Source organism: Lissotriton helveticus, chromosome 7 (genome assembly GCF_964261635.1).
Source record: "Lissotriton helveticus chromosome 7, aLisHel1.1, whole genome shotgun sequence".
Lineage (NCBI taxonomy): Eukaryota > Metazoa > Chordata > Amphibia > Caudata > Salamandridae > Lissotriton > Lissotriton helveticus.
In genome coordinates, this window is record NC_136068.1 from 1,823,278,893 (window position 1) to 1,823,304,606 (window position 25,714).

At 44.5% G+C, this 25,714-nt stretch overlaps 1 protein-coding gene across 2 annotated transcripts in view; it reads right to left on the minus strand.

The window, feature by feature from the left end:
- The window catches only part of LOC144770813 (urokinase plasminogen activator surface receptor-like), a 121,874-nt gene extending 114,478 nt beyond the window's left edge, over positions 1-7,396 (minus strand). For both annotated transcript variants that reach the window (XM_078655582.1, XM_078655581.1), the window contains exon 1: positions 7,244-7,396. In XM_078655582.1, coding sequence (XP_078511708.1) covers positions 7,244-7,292 — 49 coding nt within the window. In that variant the 5' untranslated portion in view covers positions 7,293-7,396. The remainder of the gene's footprint in view (positions 1-7,243) is intronic.
- Positions 7,397-25,714: the final 18,318 nt, after the last annotated feature.

The window sequence follows — 25,714 nt, forward strand, 5'->3', positions numbered from 1 at the left end:
AGCACCCAAAGTACCTGACTGGGTAAAAAAAAAATCAAACCCGGAAACTAAAAACATTTTATTGGCATAAAGTCAAAATGCTAAACATTCTACAAAAAGTGTTCTAAGAGGAAGCAGACAAAATAAAAGGGATTGGGCAAGAACAAGCCATTAAGAATTTTACAAACTTTATTTTCAATTCTAGATTACGAATTGAACAGGTTCTGTGGTGACTAAAAAGCGCAACTTTGTAATATCCTCAGGTTTGTTAATATGTTTCTTTACATCTCTGTAAGTAGCTGCTCAGCCAGTGTGAGTGTTCCGGGTAGAATGTTAGTGTGATTGACATGGATGGAATGCTTGGGTGCCTACGTGTGGGTGTTCCGGGGTAGAATGTTAGTGTTCTCAGTTGGGAGAAGGGCTGAGCAGCTAGGAGGCTGCTCCTGGTGGGGCTGCTTGTTCCGGACCTCTGCTTCCTGTTATCTTACTTATGGACGTAATAAACCTACTACTTAACTCAGCTACGTCTACCTCGGCTACTTTATTACCTGAACATGTGGGCTAGCACACTACAAACTTACAGTGAGGGGCTAAGGAGGGTAAGTGTTGTTGCTATGAAGATCAGCAAACATTGAACATAAATTGAGGGAAATTAGAAAATCTGAAATGGTAACGTGTGTTACTGAACCTGGAAGACATTTGGTGTTCCTACACCAAGAGCGTGGACATTGTCCTCCATTTTAAATTACTTTGCTATTGTCTATGGGAAATTGTCAATATTTTCAGGCCTATTTAATCTGCATGACTCTCAGCCCTAGAAGACAACGGGGTCAAGACGTAGGAGGTGATGTTGCAGCAGCCAAGTGAAATGCTTCTTCAGCAGACACACCCAGGGGATTATTACAAGTGGAGTGGTTGCCGGGGGCCCATCAGTCCTCTCTGCCGCCATTTTTGTTGACTCGGGGCTTGACAATATTTGGGACTTTTTCAATATTCAAATTATCAAACCACTATTTGCAGATCTGTTACTTTCTTTGATTTTATTTGCATGCTTGGAGCTGTGAAAGCTGGCTGTGTTGACCCTGTGCTCTCAGGCCTGAGTGCTGCATGGTTCACTGTGTTCATTTTGGTGAGTAGTTTTTGGGACTGTTTATGTCAGCAAGAAATTGAGAATCTGTTTTGAGTCTTACTGGGCCATATGGTATACAGAGTTGCTTTGGTGCATGGTGCATGTATCTGAAACGTGTTTGCTTGTGTGATGCAGTACACATTGTTGCTGTGGGGCATGGTAAAGATACCTAAAAAGTGTTTGCTTGTGTTTTTTATATATTTTATAGAAGATGCCAGATGCCCCCACTTCATTATTAACTATAAGTTCCTGTCCAGTGCTTTGATTTGATAAATCATTGTTTAGGTGGGTTTGTCCAGTTGAAGCCCAGTACTAAAGATTCTGTTCCCAATGACATGTGGTGATCTGGTATCCTTATCCAAAAGATTGGCTTACAATCAGTACTCAGTGCATGCAAGTAGATACAATCTACTTAAAATAGCTTCCTTTGCATTATTTGCAGTGCTGTGAACAAGAGAAGTGTAGGTACCTCATCTAACGTCAAATGTACTATTTACTGCTCGCAAGATACTAGTCCTGATTTGCAAGCAGTTTTTTTGCGATCTGTAAATATTTTGATGAGTTGCAGTCCGACCTACCTAAATAATAGTCATTTTTCGGTCAAAAATGTCAACTCATTTTGATTGGCCCACCATCATAGCAATGGCCGCCAGCAAGGGTCTGCAGGTCACCGCGTCTATGATTGTTATTCCACAAACGTAACATTTTTAAAAATAAGTGCATCCTGTTTGATCACTTGTTTTCCATTCAGAAAGAGGAAGGGGTTGCAAAAGGACTGCTCCCTTTTTGGGAATGGTCTATCAACTCCTTTGAGGTATCGATACATTTTCAGTGTTTTGTGACCAGAGGTAGGGCCTCACGTCTAAAGAATTGATTTGGTAAAAACTTAAAGGGTTGCAATTCAGCCAACCTCATCAATATTCATGAGATAGGTCTCAAATTTTGGCCCAATATGATTGGCACAATCTAAGGAATGGGGGCCTGGTGGGGTCAACCGAACACCATGCAGACTGAATCCCTTAATGGAAAACGAGAAGTTTAAAAAAAAAAGGGAAAGTTAAAAAACTTTTTTTAGGAGTAAGCTGTGGTCCAATGGACATTACTACATACTAAATGCAATCGGTATTAGGAAGGCCGTCCCAAACATGTCCCTTCCAAATACCATTTTCTTATTATTTCCTAAATCCATCGAACGATTCAGAAAACTGTTTCTGAATCATTAGTTGGGTTTATTACAGTACAAAATGTGTTTTTATCGGTCTCAAATCTTCAGATTTACCGAATATGAGGGTTTTCACCCATTGAAACAATTCGTACATGAGGCCCTTAGGTCGCCAAATATTGACACACATGTTACCGATTGGGAGTTTTGGAAGGGACGCCTGCAACATGCTGTTTCCAAATACCGAATCAGTATTAATTTGGAAAACAAACTTAGGTGTCTGAAAAAAGTATTATAACAGTCTCAAACGTCAAATCTGAGCATATGAAACTATTAAATTGCTTGGTGCATCTAGTCCTTTTTTGTTGCATTCTGGGACTTGTAGTCCTGTCTCTGCAATGCAAACTGTCATAACAGGATGCAAAGGATGAAAGGTTGAGAAGAGTTTCAGCTTAGTGCCAGTGTGCAATTGAAGCTTAAAGATTTCTGCACTTTGCTCCAGTGGTTACACCAAACACAGCTGTCAAGCACAGCTGCCAGAAGTTTAATTTGTTAGCTATCAAATCTGATTCATCATTAAAGTCTAATAGCAACTTGGTTCAAATTACTGCAGCTTAATCTTCCAAGTGCTTGTCTTTTAGCAAACACCACTAAACACACAACAGTTGGAGACATTAAAATAACTGTGTGTGAAGAGGTCCTCGGTCACGCCACAATCATATCCCGGCCAATTTGTTTGCTTTTTAGGTCGAGGACCGTCGCACTGCGTAGCAGTGGGCAGAGCCCGAGATTTAATATTTCTTAGAGGGGGCTTGGAACCCGCCCCTCTTCTCCAATGGCTGGCCTAGTAAATGCTGGCCAGTCATTGGAGGAGAGGGGTGTCACTCGGTTCAAGCCCCGTCTTTTTCGGATTCTGGGGCGTTTTTTTAAGCTTCTTTCTTGTTTTCTTTCTCTCCTCTTCCCATTGGCTGGAATTTTACCTTCCAGGCAATGGGAAGAGGAGAGAACGAAAACCACGCCCCCGAATCTGAAAAAGACGCTGGTTTCACCAAGGCATTCCTGCCTCGCCTCGGAGAAACGTGGGCACGTGGAGCGCTCCTCTCGAAGTAATTTCTGCCCTCTGTTCTCTCGTTTTTCTTGCCCTCTGTTCTCTCGTCTCGTTTTTCTTGCCCTCTGTTCTCTCGTCTCGTTTTTCTTGCCCTCTGTTCACTCGTTTTTCTTGCCCTATGCTCTCTCATTTTTCTTGCCCTCTGTTGTCTAGTTTTTCTTGCCCTCTGTCCACTCGTTTTTCTTGCCCTATGCTCTCTCATTTTTCTTGCCCTCTGTTCTCTTGTTTTTTTGCCCTCTGTTCACTCGTTTTTCTTGCCCTCTGCTTTCTCGTTTTAAGATTGGCGGGAGTCACCAAATGCCAACAGTCGCGGAGCCCCCCCCACCTATCTACCCCGCTCCCTCCACCCCGGGCGGGGATTTAAAGACATAATGCGGGGGCATCGAGGGGACCGTTACCGATGTCGGGTCCTGTTGGTTGCACCGGGACCCGTCTGGGCCTTGTCGAGGCTTAGGAATAACTTGGTCCTGGAGCGAGGGTGCTCGTGTGTGGTGTCGGCCCGACACTTTTACCCCTGCCCCCCCTGCTGATAATATTGAGCTATTCGCAGGGCCCGCGGCACCCTCGTGGCGCACAAGATGGGGCGGACATAACCCCCCCACCACCCCTTCCGATAATATTGGGCTGTTCGTAGGGCCCCTTGCACCCTCGTGGGGCACAAGTTGGGGCGGACATAACCCCCCCCATCACCCCTTCCGATAATATTGGGCTGTTCGCAGGGCCCCCAGCACCCTCGTGGCGCACAAGATGGGGAGGACATAACCCCCCCCACCCACCACCCCTTCCCCCTCCCTCCCCGGAAACACCAGCGATGATGCCGGACAACGTGGGCTCGCGAAGTGCGACCTCGCTGGCCGGAGGGACAGAGCGGTGGCTACCACTTGACCCCGCTGGTGAATATCCTACCACCACCCTGTGTGGAAGGCAGAGAGCCAGGCGCCTTGCGAGGGTGGGGGTGTGGGCAGAGACTCGCGGGCGTTGCGTATGGCGTTCTTTGCCCCCGAGGTATAGGACTGTGTCCCAAGGTGCGTGGCCAGGAGGGGTGAGGCAGCCTGGTGCGGGGTTGTTTAGTTGCGGGTAAGACTAAAAAGGGTCCGGTTCGCAGGACCCTCCCGGAGACACGGGTGGTCCAAGTTGCAGTCATGTTGCAGGCCGCAGAGCAGGGTGTCGGTGTGGGGCTCTGTGTGTGTGTGTGTGTGGGGGGGGGGCTCTGTGTGTGTGTGTGTGTGGGGGGCTCTGTGTGTGTGTGTGTGTGGGGCTCTGTGTGTGTGGGGCTCTGTGTGTGGGGGGGCTCTGTGTGTGGGGGGGGGCTCTGTGTGTGGGGGGGGCTCTGTGTGTGGGGGGGGCTCTGTGTGTGTGTGTGGGGGACTCTGTGTGTGTGTGGGGGGGGACTCTCTGTGTGTGTGGGGGGACTGTGTGTGTGGGGGGACTCTGTGTGTGTGGGGGGGGGCTCTGTGTGTGTGTGTGGGGGGCTCTGTGTGTGTGTGGGGGGCTCTGTGTGTGGGGGGGGGCTCTGTGTCTGTGGGGGGCTCTGTGTGTTGGGGGGCTCTGTGTGTGTGTGTGGCTCTGTGTCTGAGTGTGTGTGTCTCTGCGTGTGTGTGTGTCTGTGTGTGTGTGTGTGTGGCTCTGTGTGGGTGGCTCTGTATGTGTGTGGGTGGCTGTGTGTGTGGGTGGCTCTGTGTGGGTGGCTCTGTATGTGTGTGGCTGGGTGTAAATGCAATAGGTCCTGCATTTGCGAGCAATTAAGCTATTGGCATTGTAAATGACAATGCCATTTATTTAACGATTAAGCTATTGGCAATGTAAATGACAATGCCATTTATTTATGATTTAAAAAAAAAAAAAAGTGGGCAATGCCAATAGCTCTATCTTTAATAATGCCGAGACCATTGCATTGTAAATGCTTGTTAAATCTGCCACAGATACACAATGTGCATTTCAAATAAGATGAAAACCTGAAGTCACCTATAACTATTTTTCATTGATGACTCAAAACAAGGACATCCATAGTCCACATTCTCCAGCCTCGCCCTTGCTCACCCATAAAAGGTCACAGACAGGCATCTTTTGTACTATATTCTTTATGTTCATATTACCTTTTTTGGTGAGTTAAACATGTATCTGTCTAGACTGACATACACTTTCCAACATTTACTGCACTTATTTTCATTTTTTATTTCTTTTTTCATTTTATGTAAAATGTTTTTTCATGAGCAGCATTTTTCCCCTGATACTCCAAGTTAAAGGGGATATCTTGGTGCACTTTCCCATCTATAACAAGCGCCGCTTAAAGCTATGGGACTGTTAAAAAAAAGAAAAAAAAGTAAAAAAAAATATGCTGCTTTTTTTACGGTGGGAAATGGTTTTCTATGAAAAGTCTTTCACCCTGTAGAAAAGGGATCATCGGTGCACATTTTCACGCTTAACTGCAGGACCTTTGTATTCCTTTCTGTTTTGTTTGTAGAAAATTACTTCCATGAAAATATTTCCTTTTCTCACATCTGCTATGAAACTAGGGAATGGAGGATTCACTGTCACACATTAGTGGCACCAGACCTCCAGGTTTCAAGCAGCAATTTACCAGTCGCAAACAGCTCATTGGGCCTTTTATAAATGGTAAAATGCATTTTCCTATATACCAACCCTATTTTGTTAGTCAGTAACCTGTTACCGACCCGCAAAATAGGGTTTGTGAGTCGCTATTAGGAAAGGATGTGTAAAGAGCATCCTTTCCTACAAGCGAGCTGCAGTGGTATGTATGAAGGTATTGTGACCGGGAATGAGTTTGCAAAACATTTGCAGATTACAACCAATTTCAAATTGGTGGTAAGCAATTCACAAACGGTAAGGGGTCCTCAGGACCCTTTCCCCCTATTTAATTGAGGCGCCAACATTTTTCCAGGGCAGGCAAAGGTACCACAGACCACTGGACTCTATAAAAGAATGAAAAGAAAACTTTGAATTTTTTTTATGCATCCTGTTTTTCTTAAAGGAGAACATGCTGCATTAAAAAAACACTCCTTTATTTAAAAAGCAGTCACAGACATGGTGGTCTCCTCACCCCAGCACGCCACTATCCCTGGAGGGCCAGCCATTACCAATGGATTGCAAATTGCGACCTGCCTTATGAATATTAATGAGACAGGTCTCTTTCGACCCATTTGGGAATCACAAACAGTGTCTTAATCACTGTTGTGCATCAGGTTTTGCCACTTGCTAAAAATCACGTTTTGCAAGTAGCAAAACCTGCTGGTCATACACATAGCCCATAGGCCTCAGAACAATCTCTCAGGTGACATAGAACCTGAACGCTTTAACAATGGACAGTTGAGCAATTTGTTGGGCTAAAGACAGTTTACAGGTTCAAGTTTCAGACATCTTAACTGCTAAACGATTTACAGACACAGGATGCAGACAGCAGAGCTATCACTAAGATTAGACAGAGCTGACAAGCTGGAGCCTTAAACAGGAAGGTTACACCTCACTTTACATGTTTAAGATTATAAAGAATTGAAAAATCCTACATGCCACTTGCTTGAGGGATGTAGAAACAAACATATACTGGCAGCCAGGATAAGACCCAAACCTGCTCCATTGGAGAACAGAAATCTCACTGACAAAAGTTGAAGTCAACCTTGATGTGTGGCGAACCGTGGAATTGGGGTGCCTGTGAATTAATCTCTGCTTCCCTCTCTTTCATCAAACACACTTTATTTCTTTTCCCAATGTATTAATATGGAAACCTCTAGGAAAAACTGGTAATTAGCACCGTATTAAAGAAAATCAACATTCACCGTGTCGGCTCAGTGATGGAGCGATAGGGGGTCTTCACCAGAGGCGACAGGATCTGGAAGAAGCTCCTTACCTGCGACACGGAGGATGGAAAGGAAAGCCACTGCCAGTAGAGTCTTCATGGTTCCTCTTCCTTAGGGCTCTGGAGCTTGATAGCACCTCTCAGATGGAAGAGCCGCGAAGCAGTGGTGCAGGGAGAAGCCAACCAGAGTGAAAGAAGGAAGCTGGGAGAAGAAATACCACCTTTGGGAAACAAGTCTAACAGGAAAACCGAAAGCACCTGTCATCTGGGAGGCAGAATGAGCACTCTCTGTTCCAGGGCGAGGGTGGAAAGGCCTGCAGGAAACAACATGTGGGGACCTGCAGGATTGGGACATTCAATCTGAAGGCTCTTGCAAATGTGTTCCCAACATTCACTCTTTCTGGCCTGTGTTTCCAGTTCTCAGCATGGGAAGACCTATAGAAGTCCTAAGTAAGTGGATGGTTCAGATGTCACCTGGGGTACACGCGACTGCCCCTCCATATCGTTCGCATGTATCCCCATGTCACCTAGGCGACCATCAGTAAGTCCTGGCTTGTTAACCATTCTGGGGTGAGTGTGCCCCACTAAATATACATGTGTGTGTGCTGGAGGAACAAATGCTCCCTGGTGCATTCAGGAGTCTGATAGGCCGTGAAGGCTGGATTTCGTCTTGTATTTCCTGGTTTAGGAATGTTAACTATTGTAGCAGTCTAGTGGTTCTTCTCATTATGTGACAAAGAACTTGTGTCTGATTGGCTAAGAACTCATGTTCACAGAGACAGCACACGCTTGGTTGGTCCAGCAAGTGGAAATAAGATGGAAATGAAAGATGGGAAGATTTTTCTTTATTTAATTCTTTCAATGAATAGTAAAAGAATGTGACATGCACATTACAAGTGAATTTATTTGTGATAAAAGGCAGGGCTGATTTACACTATGCTGTATTTTCAAACAAACATTCAACCTTTAAAGCTCGGCTGCTGTAGACAGCGAGAGGTGGACAGGGGGGTCTCGGTCTTCACACTACCCTGCCTCATTGCCATTTTATTTCTTTTGATTTTATGAAATGATTTTATACAGTGACCTATCACCAGGGGGTTTTAGGTGCTTTAAAAATACCATTGCCCACTATAGATAATACTACCAGGAGTGAGAACTAGAGTGGTGTAACAGAGTCTAGATAGTAGTAGTAAAGTAAAGCTAGTCCAGAAGAGCAGGCAGAAGGTAACATTGTGGATAGCAGGGTAAAGTAAGGATAGTCCAGGAGAGAAGCAGGCAGAAGGTAACACTGTGGATAGCAGGGTAAAGTAAGGATAGTCCAGGAGAGAAGCAGGCAGAAGGTAACACTGTGGATAGCAGGGTAAAGTAAGGATAGTCCAGGAGAGAAGCAGGCAGAAGGTAACACTGTGGATAGCAGGGTAAAGTAAGGATAGTCCAGGAGAGAAGCAGGCAGAAGGTAACACTGTGGATAGCAGGGTAAAGTAAGGATAGTCCAGGAGAGAAGCAGGCAGAAGGTAACACTGTGGATAGCAGGGTAAAGTAAGGATAGTCCAGGAGAGAAGCAGGCAGAAGGTAACACTGTGGATAGCAGGGTAAAGTAAGGATAGTCCTGGAGAGAAGCAGGCAGAAGGTAACCAAGTGCGGCTAACAGGCATAAAGTAAGGATAGCCCTGTAGAGGAGCAAGCAGAAGGTAACAGAATGTTGATAGCAGGCATAACGTAAGATTAGACCAGAAGAGAAGCAGGCAGAAGGTAACAGAGCGTGGCTAGCTGGCATTACGTAGGGTTAGACCAGGAGAGGGGCACGTAGAAGGTAACCGAGTGTGGACAGCAGGCGTAAAGAAAGGATGGACCCGGAGAGAAGCAGGCAGAAGGTAACAGAGTGTGGATAGCAGGCATAACACAAGGTTAGGGCAGGAGAGGAGCAGTCAGAAGGTAAGAGTGTGGATAGCAGGTGTAAAGTAAGGATGAACCCGGAGAGAAGCAGGCAGAAAGTAATAGAGTGTGGATAGCAGGTATAAAGCAAGGTTAGTGCAGGAGAGGAGCAGTCAGAAGGTAAGAGTGTGGATAGCAGGTGTAAAGTAAGGATAGACCCAGAGAGAAGCAGGCAGAAGGTAACAGAGTGCGGATAGCAGGGGTCACATAAGGTTAGACCAGGAGAGGCGCAGTCAGAACATAACAGAGAAGGGGCAAAGGAGGCTTCTGGATTTCTCAAGGAAGAAAGTGAAGCATCTTTGGTTGCTCCATGAAGAGAAGGGAGGGCTGGGTTCTAATGCTGGGTGGAATAGCGTTCCAGGCTCATCTTGCAGCTCCTTGAAGCGGAGAACGAAGTGAACCTCAATGTCTCAATCCTTTCTTTATTGGTTACTCTGGCCCCAGAGCTAGGATGAAGAACAAGGTAAAGAGGTAGTCACATGAACTGCTTTAAAAGTAGTTCAGAAGAGTCTGGAGGTGACCCTAGTGATTCATAAGGAAAAGCAACAGGAGTAAACCCGTATACCAGACAGATCTGGGTGTACATAGGTATGAGGCAACAATATCTCAATCGGATTCAATTTGGCAGCAGATATATTTGCATGTACAGTACATTACAAAGAATCTGGACAAGGAAAGAGAGACTCACAACTTTCGATTTTCAAAAGTGCATATAGCATCATATATTTGGAAGGAAATATAGGCAAAACAATAAGGGAAAATAAAATAAAGTAATGAACAGCACTTATGGCGGTGGCAACCTAAAGGGGCTTTGTGCACTACGTGGTAGTGAGACAAACAGTGGCGACGCAAGTGACATAAGGGTGTAAAAACAGCGATTCGGCGCAAATAAGAAAATTATAACACGATAGTGATAGTGCTTCATGGCAGCCAGTGGACTTCTCTGAGAGTAGGGGGCATATGATGGAAGGTTTCAGAATAGCTGAAGCTTCTGGATGATTGGTTTGAGGCCAGAGACAAGGGAGTTCGAGCACTGTTTCTAATATGTGTGCATGAATGCTCATGAAGTTTGCCATGCACTGCATTTGTGCTTGCGTGAACCGGAAGTGCTCAGGCCAATGGGTTCTATTTGGAACCCTCAGACGCACAAGACGGACGTGAGGTTGCTTTCTCTGACAGTGGAAGGGGAATACTGAATTTATTTGTTTTCTTGCTGTAATACTGAATTGATTTCCAGTTACAAATCATCCCTGTCAAACTTGGAGATATTGTTTACCAGGAAAAGGTCCCGGAACAAAGGCATAACATACAGAAGTCGGTGTTATAACAACAATTTGTACTTTATTCCCCATTTCTGAGGTGCCTGAAGCAGGAAGCGCTTGTAATTTCACAGTAATACCATAGAGCTAACCCGGCCAACTATAGGCCTATAAGTTTAATTGATTCATTGCAAAAACAATTCTGCAAACAGATGTTGCGACGAGTCCGGGATTGGAATTCAGAGCAGCATATTTGGAGCGACTTTCGAGCAAACATTAGCATGTTGGACCAGGTTTTTTAGTTTTTTTTATGTATCTACTGGAGGGAGGTTAGTATTAGGGGTGGCAAACTGTATGTAGCCTTTGTGGACTTACGGACCGCATTTGATTTGTTCCCGCGCGCAAACCTGTGGAGAGTGTTGGCCGAAATGGGGGTGCCGCGTAATCTATTAGAAATTCGAATACAATTGCACTCCTCAAACAATGCACAAGTTAGGTGGGGGGATAACATCCAGCTCACTAAGCGAATCCCTGTCACTTGTGCAGTGAGACAAGGATGCGTTTTAGCGCCTATGCTTTTATCCCTCTTTATCAATGGTGTGATTGGGTATTTGGACATGGATGGATGTGATGCCTCAAAGGTGGGGGAGCGAAGAGTCCCAGCTTTACTCTTCGCAGATGACACACTTTTAATTTCCAAATCCCCCCCTGGTCTGCAACAATTATTGAATAATTCTATAAAATTCTGCAGGGAACATGGCCTGGCATTAAATGATACCAAAAAGGAGGGCTGGGCTGTTCTTGGGTTCAAGGTGCAGGTCAGTGGGGAGTGGATCTGTATAGGAGGTTAGATGGTAACCTGCCTGTGGGTATCCATTTTGTTGGATATATTGGCCTCACACACCCTTGCAGGTGTCATGCTTCATCATCAGCAGTGCTCCTCGTTGGGTGGGCGGTGCAATACCCAACGGGCTACACCTCAAAGAGGGGCTCTTTGGCGGAGATCTTTTATCCAACTGCCCATGGGTGAAGTGTGGGTGAGGGGCCAGAGTAGTGGTAGACAGTATGTGAAATTAAAATAACGCCGGGGTACCAGAAGGAACTTTATTCGGGTGGTCCCAAGCGCTAACTAAAAACAACAGTTAGTCTAGGAGGTCTGAAAAGTGATGTTTTCCGCACTCAAGACTATACTAGTAGGTGAGGGTTGTGGTCGACATGTTTCTCGCTCAGGGCTTAGTTACCCGCGATTCATCAGGACCTATAAAAAGTGCTAGTTGTCTACAGTATTGCTGATCTATCTAAGTATCAGTGCTTACATATATGGTTAAGAAAAGGTGTACCTGCATATACATTGTTCCATGCCTGGGTTTAGGAAACAAAAAGGAGAAGGTAGGAGGTTACATCTCTCAAGCTGTTACAGTACATTAGTCCACTTCTAACATGACCTGGTGCATTCAGTGGCATGCTAGTGTGGTGATTACTAGCACGTGGTGCAAGTGAAACATCTCCAAATGGAGCAATAATGTGTGACATGCTCACATGTGTAGGCGAGGAAACGTTTCATGTGACATTAAAAAAACTAGAAAAGCAGCAGCGTTGAAAATTAACAGCATTAGAATTTAGAAATTAAGAAACAGCAGTTCCGGTCTACATGGGTCCAGTCTGACCCCACTCACCTAGAGGTCAATTGTTAAATGTAACAGCAGTGTCTGGCGGGATGAACATCGGTGAGTCAAGCCTCTGTAGCTAAGGCTAGAATAAAATAGTAATAGGGAGGGAAAGAAAGGGACAACATTCAATTTCAAATCGAACCAAATCAAGTCTTATTTAGTGATTTAACTAACTGCACTCGGCCTTAGTTGTGCAGGTATCTGTTATAGATAATATGGAGCTGTTGCCTCGGTTTGTTGTAAGGGTACTATTAGTAAACTAGCCACTACTGGTCTGGAGGTGTATCAGGGCATCGAGTACACCAATGAATCAGGTATTTAGAAACAGGTCTTAACTGCAGTCGTCGTCACCCGACCCTGCTCCCAATCGTATAAGGGAGCAGGACGTGTGAGAACATCTATCATTGCCCTCGTAATGTGACATGCCAAGTGTAACTGCTCCGGCGACCCTCCTCGGTCAGAGTCAGAAGTAAGTGCCCTTTTCTTTTTCTTTAGGCGTGCAGCGGGCTGCTCTGGGGACCGAAATGCCAATCACACCCAGGGCGCTCAACACCATTACCTTCGCTACTCGGGCGTGCACTTACTTGAAGCTCCCGTGTCCTTCTCGTGGGGTATAGGAAATATAAACTCCCTTGTCTCAATAGAAAACAGGTTCATTCGATCAATGCTAAACCTTCCGATTACGACGTCCCTGTTCCTGGACCTGGGTCAGAAAACGGTACAGAATAAGTTGGGCTACAAGCAGCTAATGTTCTGGCACCACCTGGGGTCGATAAATGAGCTCACACCATATAGTGCAGAGATGACAGACCTCCTAAAGCGATCCCAGGTTAACTCCATCCCATGGTTTAGCTGTCTGAAGAATCTACTGAAGAGTCTGGAATAGAGGAGTACTGGACCACCCCAGAAAAACGTGGCCTTATTCCAAAGTACAGGGTAAAAAAAGATCTACTGGGACGGCATTATGGAGAAGGAGGCAGCGAAACGGGTGGGCACCTTGACCCATGAATTTACTAATTTAAAATTTGCTCCGTTATATGGAGAAACCATCGATGAAATTGTTCCTCCTCTGGCAGGAAAATTATTTATTCAATACCGTTTTAAAACTCTGCCAACTAAATTGTTCTGTAAAAAGTGGTGTAGCAATGCCTCCGTAGATGGCCAGTATTCAGCATCTAATGTTTGTCCACAATCAATAGTCCTCCAGTTGTTTTTTTGCTCTTATTACACAAATCTGAGGGCTAAGTGGATTGTGCCATTATGTAGACTGGTAGGGCCGGGGCACTACTTGGGGCTATGAGAATGCTAGCCACCAATACACCTAGGGTAGTGGTATTTGGTCCGGCCAGATTTAGGTGTGTACTATGGATCAAACGCTCTAAATGTGTTACATAGTCACCCACATTTTTGAATGTCAAAACCGTGACTCTCTTATCGACTTTTAATTCTGTATATTCTTTTTAATTAATGGTGAATATCGTATTTCGTACATTTTTAACCATTGCTGTATACTGTATTTTGCATGCTATTTTTATAGCTTGTATTATTTTTTTATAGCACTTTGCACTTTATAAGATCCTTGCAATCAAAAATAAAGTATTTGATGTTGATGATGATGGGAGTGATGGCCATTTAAACAAATCTCCCCCTTCCTCAGCCGATCTCCCTGAGAGAGCTGTGTCTGTCCATTTGCAAAGGAAAAAATTAATCCACACATAGCACCCTTTCCTCCGGGTCATCTCCATAAGGCTATCCATGGACGGACGACTAAAGAAGAAACAGGCCTCCTCACCAGGGTACCTGCAATCTGAAGGACATGGAAATGTTTGCTATGGGTTAATCACCAAATGGAAAGGCTGCTTGGAATAGAGTACAGGATCCTCTCTAGATGGTGTTGATGGATTGTACAGACTGAAAAGTTAGCCTTGGACCTCTATAGGGAATGCTGTCTTGAATACAAACCCAATAATACGTCTTTCCCGGATACATCTCATAATCAAGTTAAAAAAAAAACCTGGACACACCTAAACATCCTTTCCATGTACATAGTCCAAAAATAACATTAGGGACATAAGGCCCTGTTCTCCATGCTCACAGCTGAACTCATTAGTTTTGTTTGCCTGGGGATCTGGGTTCACCTAGTACTTTGTAGTGAAAACTATCACCTAAAATTAAGAGTAAAAATAAAAACTAACATTAAAATCAATGGCGAAAAATCAAAATAAAAAGTATTGAGATCAAATTTACATTTGCAATCATATTCAGATCTCTCAACCATCGAGTTTTTGCTATAGCCAGGTCCATTTCCCCCCCCCCCAATCCCATCAAATTAGTAATGGAATTGTGCACCTTATTCACATTTACAATCTTCTGAAGGATGACTTACTTGTCCCTAAATGTATGTATGAGAAGGAAAAGTAACCCTGCTTGTTCAATGCAAAGGATTCTGTTAACCACAAATGGTGTAGAATGTGGACATAATATTTGTCACAATCGGTGACTCCTTCAGAGACAAGGTATGCTATTTTGGGGCTCATGATTCTAATCACATGCAAATGCTTGGATCTATCCCCCTTGGTTGTCTCAAACAGATGTTTCACAATTAGGGAAGAAGTGATCTAGGGCAATTCTTCAGGACGGTAACATTTTTAACAAATCTGCACATGGTCTGGGACCAAGGATGCAACAAGGCATGTCCAAACACTAAGTAGCCTAGAAGTGAACCTGCAGAATGTAAAATCACTGACCAAGTGAGGGTAATGTCATCTCCTTGAGAGAAACACTCAGAAAAACGCAAACACGCAAACAAATTTCAGAGTGGTCATCCATTGAAGAACTTCACCAATGACCTACCCCTTCTCGTGTGCCTACATCGACACCCACAACACCGACCATGTGCCCAAGACAGCGGGCCAATCATTTGCGCGCACTTGGAGTGGGCAAACCAATCCTCTGCTGCCCAGGGAGCTGAGCAGCCCCGCCCACCCGCAGAGCTGCTGCAGCAGGGAAACGTAAAATGATAATAACGAGTGATTATCATTTTATGTTTCCTTTATTTACACTGTCAAAAAGCAGTGGGGCGCGACGATCCTCTGCCATAGCAGAGGAGCCGCCACTGCTTATTAGTCTTTCACCACATACAATGTCTTTCGTTGCTTTAAATGTTTTCCAGAGCCTTTTTTCACACAGCATGAAACTAGGGTGTTTTGTGTCAGAGGTTTCACCTCACTCCTACCTGTATTTCAGGTTTTTCTTCACATCTTGCCAGGACTCCAGTGCGTGAATTCCCCTCAGACACACTCATGCACGTTGGCCGTGGGCCCAGGAAAGGCTTTCTCTGCATCTCAGTGGGGACTGCTGCCCCCCATACCCGGGTCCAAGCGAGGCAGGTACTTTAAATATGTTATTTATGTACCACATGCGTGCTCTGGAATACCCTGCCAAAGCGCTACCTGATGAGGAAGTTCGTGAAAGCGATTGGGGCTTGTTTCTTTGCCCTAACAAAGAAGCATCAGGGTGCAGTCCTTTACTGGCATTGGATGCCAACCTCTTACGTTGGTGCGGGGAAGAGGTGTAGTTTAGACAGAAAACTATAAGTGGAAACGCGTAGAGTTGTCTGCACCTTCAAAGCACAAAGAGTGGTTTATTAGATAATATTTATTCCTTGACCCAATCCACAGCCCTCCCTAATATCTGATGTGTCCTGAGCATGAGCATCACCCTTACCCCACTGCGGCCAGCGAGGGCCTTGGGATTGAGCCAGAACCTCAGGTGAGCCAGGAGAAACAAGTGTCTCAATCCAACCACACAATACCATACTCTAATGCAGACCACATAATGCTACACACTGGTTCCTGCACACCACATACCAATAACCTCACCCACATTGAGCTCAGTAGCACACACCGCACCAACAGTACAAACACTTCGACTCCTGCTCAACAAGTCACTCTGCAGCCACCCACACACCTGACATCATCACACAACGAAACCTAAATGCAATCAATATCACCGAAAGATAATTCCCATTAACTTCTACACACGTCATCAATGTTTTCATCCCTGCAGGCTTTGGCACACACACAAGACAGGCTGTGGGCTTGTAGCCATCCACAAGTCACCCTGGCCCAGAAAAACCTAAACGAGCTGTAAATAGGCTGCCCTACAGGCCAATAAACTCCGCTTCACCACCCACAAAATCATCAGAAACAATTCGCTGACATGCCTGGCCAAGAAATGAACCACCTCAGCCTGGCACTGTCACTATAGTTCGCACTAAAGAATAGGGCCAACAACAGAGGTTATAATTACATATATGTATCCTCGCTTAAATTGTAAGTTGCGGAAATATTTGCAAATCCACGACAAAGCAGTAAAACAGACAGTAGGAAGTATCCATAAAGGCAAGCTTTAACTGTATGTCATTGATAAGAAAGCTAAAGTTGTGGTAATCGATGACATCATGAACCATAGAATCATGCTTGCCATATCTCCCACGTACCACCCATACAAATAACCTGTTGAACTGTAAAGTACTTATAACTATGATGTGAATCTTTTTTATATAATTATAATATAACTCTGTTATTTAATGTATTAATACATATACCGTTTTAATTATATGGAGCAACATCCTTTTAAATTTTTTTATTTCAACTGTATTTTGTATTGAGTTGGTTTTTATTAACTAAAAACAATAAAAGAATTCTTCTGTATTCTTCTGTATCCTATATCCACATGGCGAAGGTGTAGTGGTTTTGGGAGCTGGCGATTCACCATATTGGTTAATGATGAACTTACCTAATTTTACGTTGTAATGATACAGGCATGTCAGGTTGGATGCAGGTAGCTGGAAAGCGAGAGTAGAACCAGTAGTTGCAGTGTTCGACTGTATGCCAGGACTGAGTAAGACGAACCATTCAGAGAGCACTCAACTTCTAAGGTGCGCTGACCAAGAGCAGGTCATGAAAGTAAATCGTTTACCTACAATCTTAAGCATTTAATCGAGGCTTTGTGCGTTGCTTCAGAAATATCATATCCATTCTTCTACTTAATATTTGGCAGCTGTTAGCCCTGACAGCCTTAGGGTGGTCTTCCCCAACTTTTTGCCAGCCCCCTCCATTTTTCTGAACTCATTTTAGCTGGTTTTAGGACACTGCTCACTTTACCACTGATGACTAGTGCTAAAGTGCTTTTGCCCTCTCCCCTAAATATAGTAACATTGGCTTAACCCCAATTGGAATATTTAATTTACTTTAACGTCCCTAGTAATGTGCACAACCTGTGCCCAGGGCCTGTAAATTAAATGCTACTAGTGGGCCTGAAGCACTCATTGTGCCATCCACTTAAGTAACCCTCTAACCATGCTTCAGGCCTGCCATTGTGAAGCCTGTATGTGCAGTTTAAACTGCCATTTTGACATAGCAGGGTAACTCCTTTGCCATGCCTCAACATTCCCTTCTTATACCTGTATGTCACCCTTAAAGTAGGCCCTGTCCAATCCACATGCAATGTGCAAGGTATTTTAAAGCCAGGACATGTACTTTGGAGTTTTACGTGTCCTGGTAGCAAATAATTACCAATTTAGTTTTTCACTCTTGCAAGACCTATTTCGCCCATGGGATAACATTGGGATTACCTTATTACATCTTTTAAATGTAACTCCCAATTATGAAGAGAAAGACCGGGGAGGTCACGCAGCAATTCAAGGAGGAGTGTCCTTTTTCAGTCATCTACATGTCTGCCCACAGTGAGCTTGTGCAGCACAACATCCTGGCACTTAAGACTTCTTTTCAGCATTCCTTTATGTGCTAACTAATGTGACAGTCATAATAGAAAAGTTCAAGAGAAACTGTAAACCATAACACATTTACCTTTTAACAAGGCGAGTGAGAGAGTGCTACCACGTACATGCAGGATTTCTCTATATCAGATGGCGGGAGTACTCAAGATTAATTAATTACAGGATAGACATAGAAGCCAAATTAAAGAGGAAACTCAGAAATTGAACAAAATGAAATCTGCACCTGACAGGAAGGAAACAGGACAACATGTTTTTCACTGTTAAGGATGTGGCAGTAAATCTCTTTTAGGGAATGTCACACATTGTCCTGCCATGGGACAATATTGTGTTAAGTGTAATCATAAGGGGCATTTGGGAAAAGTGTGTAGATCTAATGCTAGCTGTTAACCTAAAGTGGTCAATTCAGTAAGTTGTTTGAAATCTGTGTGTGAAGCATCTTGTACTAGTGATGAGGATATAGTGTTGTGCACAGAGCTAATATTAGTAGCTCCATGGTTTAATATAGTCAAGGAAATGGCAAAAAACCCTATTGTATTATTGGTGTGTCATGGGTGCCTGTCAAAGTGATGGCTGACTCTGGATCCCCTTTCACTCTAATTGGTACACAGGTGAGGGAAGGTTTCAAGTGTATCACATTTAAATAGTCCACCTTGAAACCAATTGCCAATGGAGGCAAATCCATTGATGTGTTGTGAGACTTTGAAGCAATCACGTTTTAAAGATAATTGGGTACAATCCTTGATCCCAGTGATCCTGATAAGGTTCAGTCGAAGCAGGATGTGGTGAATGTGTACAGTGTGGAAGACTCCACCTGGCTAAAACAGTCTCCTGATGAATTGGGTAAACTCAAAAGATTTTCTCACAGTATTCAACTAAAGGTTGATGCCTTACCAGTGGTTCATAAAATGTGTAACGTTCTTTTAGCATTTAGAACGGAATTAAAAAAAGTTATATGAACAAGATATGATAGACTAAACTGATGGTTCTGAAAGGCAGTTCATAAAATGTGTAATGTTCTTTAAGCATTAAGAATGGAATTAAAAGAAAAATTGCAGAAGTTATATGAACAAGATATCATAGACTAAGTTGATGGTTCTGAATGGCAGTCACCAGTTTTTTGCATGTAAACCTAATGGGTCTTTGAGAATGTGTGTGGATCTAAGGGATCTAAATAGTAATATTTGGGTAGATCGCCATCTCCTTCCAAACATCACAGAGATGGTAACCACCAGTGGTTTATTTTCACATTAGATATGGCTTCTGCTTACCATCTGATAGTTTTACACTAGGAATCACAACACCTCACATCTTTCACTCCAAAAGATGCACATACATTTAAACAGATGCCATTTGGAATGGCATCATATCAGCTGTGTTTCAAAGTATGATGGAGAATGTATTCAAAGATACTCAAGGTGTTGTGTGTTAACACGATCATCTTTTAATTTCGGCCAAAAACATGCATGACAAGATACTTGTTCAAGTTTTAACAATCTTGAGAAACAATGGAATGACTTTAAAGTTACAAAAAAGTAATTTGTGTGTGCTGAGTGGTCAGTGTTTTGGATTTTACATATGTGCCAAGGGGTTAGAGCCGAAAAAAAAATTGGACCAAGCTACTGTGGATTTTACATCTCCTGTTGCTAAGAATCAATTAATATAATGTTTTGGAGTGGTTGAATTTTATTCTAAATGTATTCCCAAATGTGCGGGAAAAAAACATATGAAATACGGAAGTTGAGGAAGAAAAACATGTCCTTTGTGTGGAACTGTGTGTGAAAGGGAGTTTTCTAACATTAAAAAAGAGACAGCCTTTTTGAAAGTCATTTGACACACGTCATCCTTGCATCGTTGTGACAGATGCTAGTAAGAAGGGTTTGTGAACGGTTCTGTTGCAACACAGAACTGTATGGATGAGATTGTAGTATTTGATTCCAAAAGTCTCAAAGATTCTGAGGATACTTAGTCTGTTATAGAGAGTGAGGAATTGACCTGGTGATTGGGCGTGAAATATTTAGGATACAATTTCTGGGGGTAGAGAATTCATAATTAGAGTTCATCACAAAACCTCTCATCTATTTATTTACCACTAATGGTGTAGGAAAGGCTACTCCAAGGATAGCTTTTCCTACACACCTTTTATAGGCAAACTCCTGCAATCTGCACTGCCATTTGGCAGTGCAGATTGCAGGAGTGTGCCTATAAAATACAAAACCTTCCAAGTGCAACTAACATTATGGCAGATTGGTTATCTTGTTTACCTTGTGCTACATCCTGTACCATGGATGGTGAAGAAGTACAAGAGTATTGCAAAAAACACAGTTGATGGACAGAATGTAGAACAATGTCATACATTCACCCCAGTACAAGGATCTGGGCCTAAATCCATCGTTATTTTGCACTCCACACCACCCTGGGTTAGACACTGGCTATATGCAAATCAACTCTGACCCTGTGCCTCATGGGAACAGTCCAGTCTGAACTACCAAGCCATGTCTTTCCCAGACCGGAATCAAGCATTCAAGGACCGGTTTCTGGCTATCAGCCTTCATTCAGCCTGGGTAGCTTGACTCCAGTGGTGTGGAGAGCCTGGGACTCACGTCTGAGCATACCCAGCCCACTCGGGGTGAAAATTGCAAAAAACACAGTTGATGGACAGAATGTAGAACAATGTCATACATTCACCCCAGTACAAGGATCTGTGCCTAAATCCATCGTTTTTTTGCACTCCACACCACCCTGGGTTAGACACTGGCTATATGCAAATCAGCTCTGACCCTGTGCCTCATGGGAACAGTCCAGTCCGAACTACCAAGCCATGTCTTTCCCAGACCGGAATCAAGCACCCAAGGACCGGTTTCTGGCTATCAGCCTTCATTCAGCCTGGATAGCTTGACTCCAGTGGTGTGGAGAGCCTGGGACTCACGTCTGAGCATACCCAGCCCACTCGGGGTGAAAATTACAAAAAACACAGTTGATGGACAGAATGTAGAACAATGTCATACATTCACCCCAGTACAAGGGTCTGGGCCTAAATCCATCGTTTTTTTGCACTCCACACCACCCTGGGTTAGACACTGGCTATATGCAAATCAGCTCTGACCCTGTGCCTCATGGGAACAGTCCAGTCCGAACTACCAAGCCATGTCTTTCCCAGACCGGAATCAAGCATCCAAGGACCGGTTTCTGGCTATCAGCCTTCATTCAGCCTTGATAGCTTGACTCCAGTGGTGTGGAGAGCCTGGGACTCACGTCTGAGCATACCCAGCCCACTCGGGGTGAAAATTGCAAAAAACACAGTTGATGGACAGAATGTAGAACAATGTCATACATTCACCCCAGTACAAGGATCTGGGCCTAAATCCATCGTTTTTTTTGCACTCCACACCACCCTGGGTTAGACACTGGCTATATGCAAATCAGCTCTGACCCTGTGCCTCATGGGAACAGTCCAGTCCGAACTACCAAGCCATGTCTTTCCCAGACCGGAATCAAGCATCCAAGGACCGGTTTCTGGCTATCAGCCTTCATTCAGCCTGGATAGCTTGACTCCAGTGGTGTGTAGAGCCTGGGACTCACGTCTGAGCATACCCAGCCCACTCGGGGTGAAAATTGCAAAAAACACAGTTGATGGACAGAATGTAGAACAATGTCATACATTCACCCCAGTACAAAGATCTGAGCCTAAATCCATCGTTTTTTGCACTCCACACCACCCTGGGTTAGACACTGGCTATATGCAAATCAGCTCTGACCCTGTGCCTCATGGGAACAGTCCAGTCCGAACTACCAAGCCATGTCTTTCCCAGACCGGAATCAAGCATCCAAGGACCGGTTTCTGGCTATCAGCCTTCATTCAGCCTGGATAGCTTGACTCCAGTGGTGTGGAGAGCCTGGGACTCACGTCTGAGCATACCCAGCCCACTCGGGGTGAAAATTGCAAAAAACACAGTTGATGGACAGAATGTAGAACAATGTCATACATTCAACCCAGTACAAGGATCTGGGCCTAAATCCATCGTTTTTTTGCACTCCACAATTTTCACCCCGAGTGGGCTGGGTATGCTCAGACGTGAGTCCCAGGCTCTCAACACCACTGGCAATTTTCACCCCGAGTGGGCTGGGTATGCTCAGACGTGAGTCCCAGGCTCTCCACACCACTGGAGTCAAGCTATCCAGGCTGAATGAAGGCTGATAGCCAGAAACCGGTCCTTGGATGCTTGATTCCGGTCTGGGAAAGACATGTCTTGGTAGTTCGGACTGGACTGTTCCCATGAGGCACAGGGTCAGAGCTGATTTGCATATAGCCAGTGTCTAACCCAGGGTGGTGTGGAGTGCAAAAAAACGATGGATTTAGGCCCAGATCCTTGTACTGGGGTGAATGTATGACATTGTTCTACATTCTGTCCATCAACTGTGTTTTTTGCGAAGTACAAGAGTATGTCATGGTTTGTTCTATAATGGAGTTAACTATGTCAGTTTTATCTAAAGAATAACTGAATGAAGTCATAAGCAAGGATGAAATAATGAGAGGTTATATCTTTTGTGTGTAATGGTTGGCCAAATGTGAAAGTTTTGAAAGAAGACGTCAAATTATTCTACCAAATATCTTAGAAATTGTATATTGGCAATGGTTGTCTTAGACATGGTGAATTGTTGGTGGTGCCTTTTGGGTTACGTGGTAGTATCGATGAGATAGCACATGAAGGACACATTGGCCTGAGGGCCATGAAAAGAAGGTCGAGAGAGAATTCTTGGTGGCCGGGATTGGATTAAGTGTAGAGCACTTTGCGAAAGACTGCATTGCATGTGCTATCAGTGACACATTTCAGGACACCTTTCCAAGTCCAGGTGAGTCAATAGCAGTACCAGAGAAAGCTTGGGTTAAACTTGATTTGGACATTATTTGGCCTATCAATGTGAAGATGGGTGTACCCAAATTTGGTATTGTGGTGACAGATTTTTTTTCAAGATGGACAACAAATGTCACACGTGATCAAGTTTGTTGAAAGTGTTTTTCCCAAATAATATATTACTAAGAAAGTGATGACTGTCAATGGACCACAATTATTGTCAAAGGAGTTTGAAGCATATCTTATGTCTAAACGTCTAAGACACATGAAGACATCATTGTATCACTCTAGAAGTAATGGATTAGTGGAAAGGTACAACAGGGTTATCAAAGATAATTTGCAATTGTCATGTGCTAATCATCTTTATTGCATGGAAGAAATGAAGAAGTTGTTATGGCTGGTCGCCCCACTCCCATAAGTGATACAGATGTGTCACAGTTTGTGTTACTGAGAGGGAGAGTACCGATTTCAAAGCTAATAAGGCCAAAGATGGGTAATACCCATATGCCCATGGAAAAAATAAAAGGTGCGTCTAAAAAAAGGTCCATAGTCCAAGAGAAATACACCACGAAAGATAGGAGATCCTGTAAGGTACCGGTGGGTGATTGGGTAAGAGTCAAATTACCAGGCTTTGTGGCTAAAGGTGCATCCAAGTTTTCTGTTCCCAAGAAAGTTGTATGTGTAAAAAAGGACTGTGGTGTGGTTTTAAGATAGTAAGAGGTAGAACAAAGACCACTATCAGAAATGTTGCTTCCACTTTGCTCCCTTATAGGGACTTTCGTAACATTCAAATGAAGACGTCCCGGAAACAATGGTCCTGGACTTTTACACCTCTGTGATGGTGTCCCTTGGTAGTGTATTTCTTATTGGATGTGGACATATAGATGAAAAGAAGGGAAAGTGAGGTTTCTTGGGAGGTGGCGAAGGGGAACTGGGGCCTGAAGTATGCATCTGATATATCCATTTGCATGTGTGCAGCCCACCCAAAATAACATCCCTGGCCAAGACTGTCAGTTCATGTCACTTCGGCTTGGCCTCTCACCAGAGGTGGGGTGCTTCACACAGGACGCAACTAGGACTCCTCCCCTCCCGCTCTCTCATTGTGAAAGAAAGCACTTCACATCGGAACATCTGCCAGTAACAGCACTTTGGAGAGTCAGGGGTACATGACGCAAATCCATCTATATAGTGCATTATTCATGGTTCAGACTCAATCCATGAGACCTAGTCAGTCCACGTCAGAGATTCACACTGTGGCTATTTACGGATTTGAATGAAATCATTCTCGACCACAACAAATTTTGTTTAGACTGATCAGTGGTTACTAAAGACCTCAGGTAGACGTTGGCAGTAATGGGGCATCTGCCAAAAATTGGGGGGGGGGGAGGGTGGCCCAGTACACAAACCTCTCGCACTGGGGGTAGGGGAAACACTGTGTCTGACTCTACAGTCCGAAACACCATATCAGCTGCACAACTGCTGGATCACGCGGCTTCGGATGCCCGTCCTATGTCAAATGAGTGTTCTGTACTTTATGTGTTGTCTGTCGCGACACCAGTCAAGAAAAATATGTCCCCTAAGGCTGCGAGAAAACATTCAGTCCATTAGGGACTTTGATTTTTTTTCTCCAAAACACTGATGCCTGCTTTAGGGTTGATCTTTGAGTAATAAAAAATGCATTATATACCAGCCTAAAGTAATTTTTCACCATGTTAGCGACCACCAAAATTTTCACGAAAAAAATACTAAGGTGTCAGCAGGAAACCAGATCGCGAGTTATGTGGCAAACTGGCTTCTGTTTGCCTTGAGTCTCCTCACACATGATGCTCAATGTGCACATATAATGTCACTTCTCTAAGATACCCGTCATGGAAGTCAATATTTTGATGGCCTGTTTCCTAGGTGTGGATGGTGTCTAAGTCATTGTACTTCACAGCCCAAGTGTCTTATACCAGAGGAATCTGCAGAGCCAAGCACCACCTACAGCTCAACACTGGGAAGCCCCACTGTCACCCTTTAACACGTTTATCTTCGTTCACCTTATGAGTTTCCCTTCCTACCCTCAGCCTGCGACTTCAGGCCATGAGGGTGTGCAGCACGGTTGCTGATCTGCAAATGGTTACACAGTCACTAATCTGAACACAAAGCAGGTTCTGTACTTGCCATATGTGCAATGGCGACTGGCATGTACAGAGAGTGGTGTGGTGGGCAAATAGGTGGTACTAAAAGAAAAGAAATGGGCACTTACCTTCCTGGCTTGCTGCACGACGTCCTCCTTGCTCAAGTGTTCTAGTCTTCTCTGCTCAATCAATCAATATCAATCAATAGAATTTGTATAGCGCACTACTCACCCGTAAGGGTCTCAAGGCGCTGAGGGGGAGGGGGGAGAGGGGGGTCGCTACTGCTCGAACAGCCAGGTCTTGAGTTGATTCCTGAAGGAGAGATGGTCCAGGGTCAGCCGTAGGTGGGTGGGAAGGGAGTTCCATATCTTGGCCACCAGGTAGGAGAAGGATCTTCCTCTGACAGTGGATTTGCGGATACGTGGGACGGAGGCGAGGGTTAGGCTGGCGGATCGGAGCTGGCAGGTGGGTGTGTAGAATGCGAGGCGGCTGTTGAGGTATTTCGGATCTGTGTCGTGGAGAGCCTTGTGTGCGTGGGTGAGGAGTCTGAACGTGATCCTCTTGTTGACGGGGAGCCAGTGCAGGTCTTTCAGATGGGCAGAGATGTGGCTGTGGCGAGGGATGTCCAGGATGAGTCATGCTGAGGCGTTCTGAATGCGCTGGAGTCTTTTCTGGAGTTTGGCTGTGGTTCCAGCGTAGAGGGTGTTCCCGTAGTCCAGACAGCTGGTGACGAGGGCCTGGGTGACCGTCTTCCTGGTTTCGGTGGGGATCCATCGGAAGATCTTTCGGAGCATGCGCAGGGTGTTGAAGCAGGATGACGAGACGGCGTTGACTTGCTTGGTCATCGTGAGGGAGGAGTCCAGGATGAAGCCCAGGATGAAG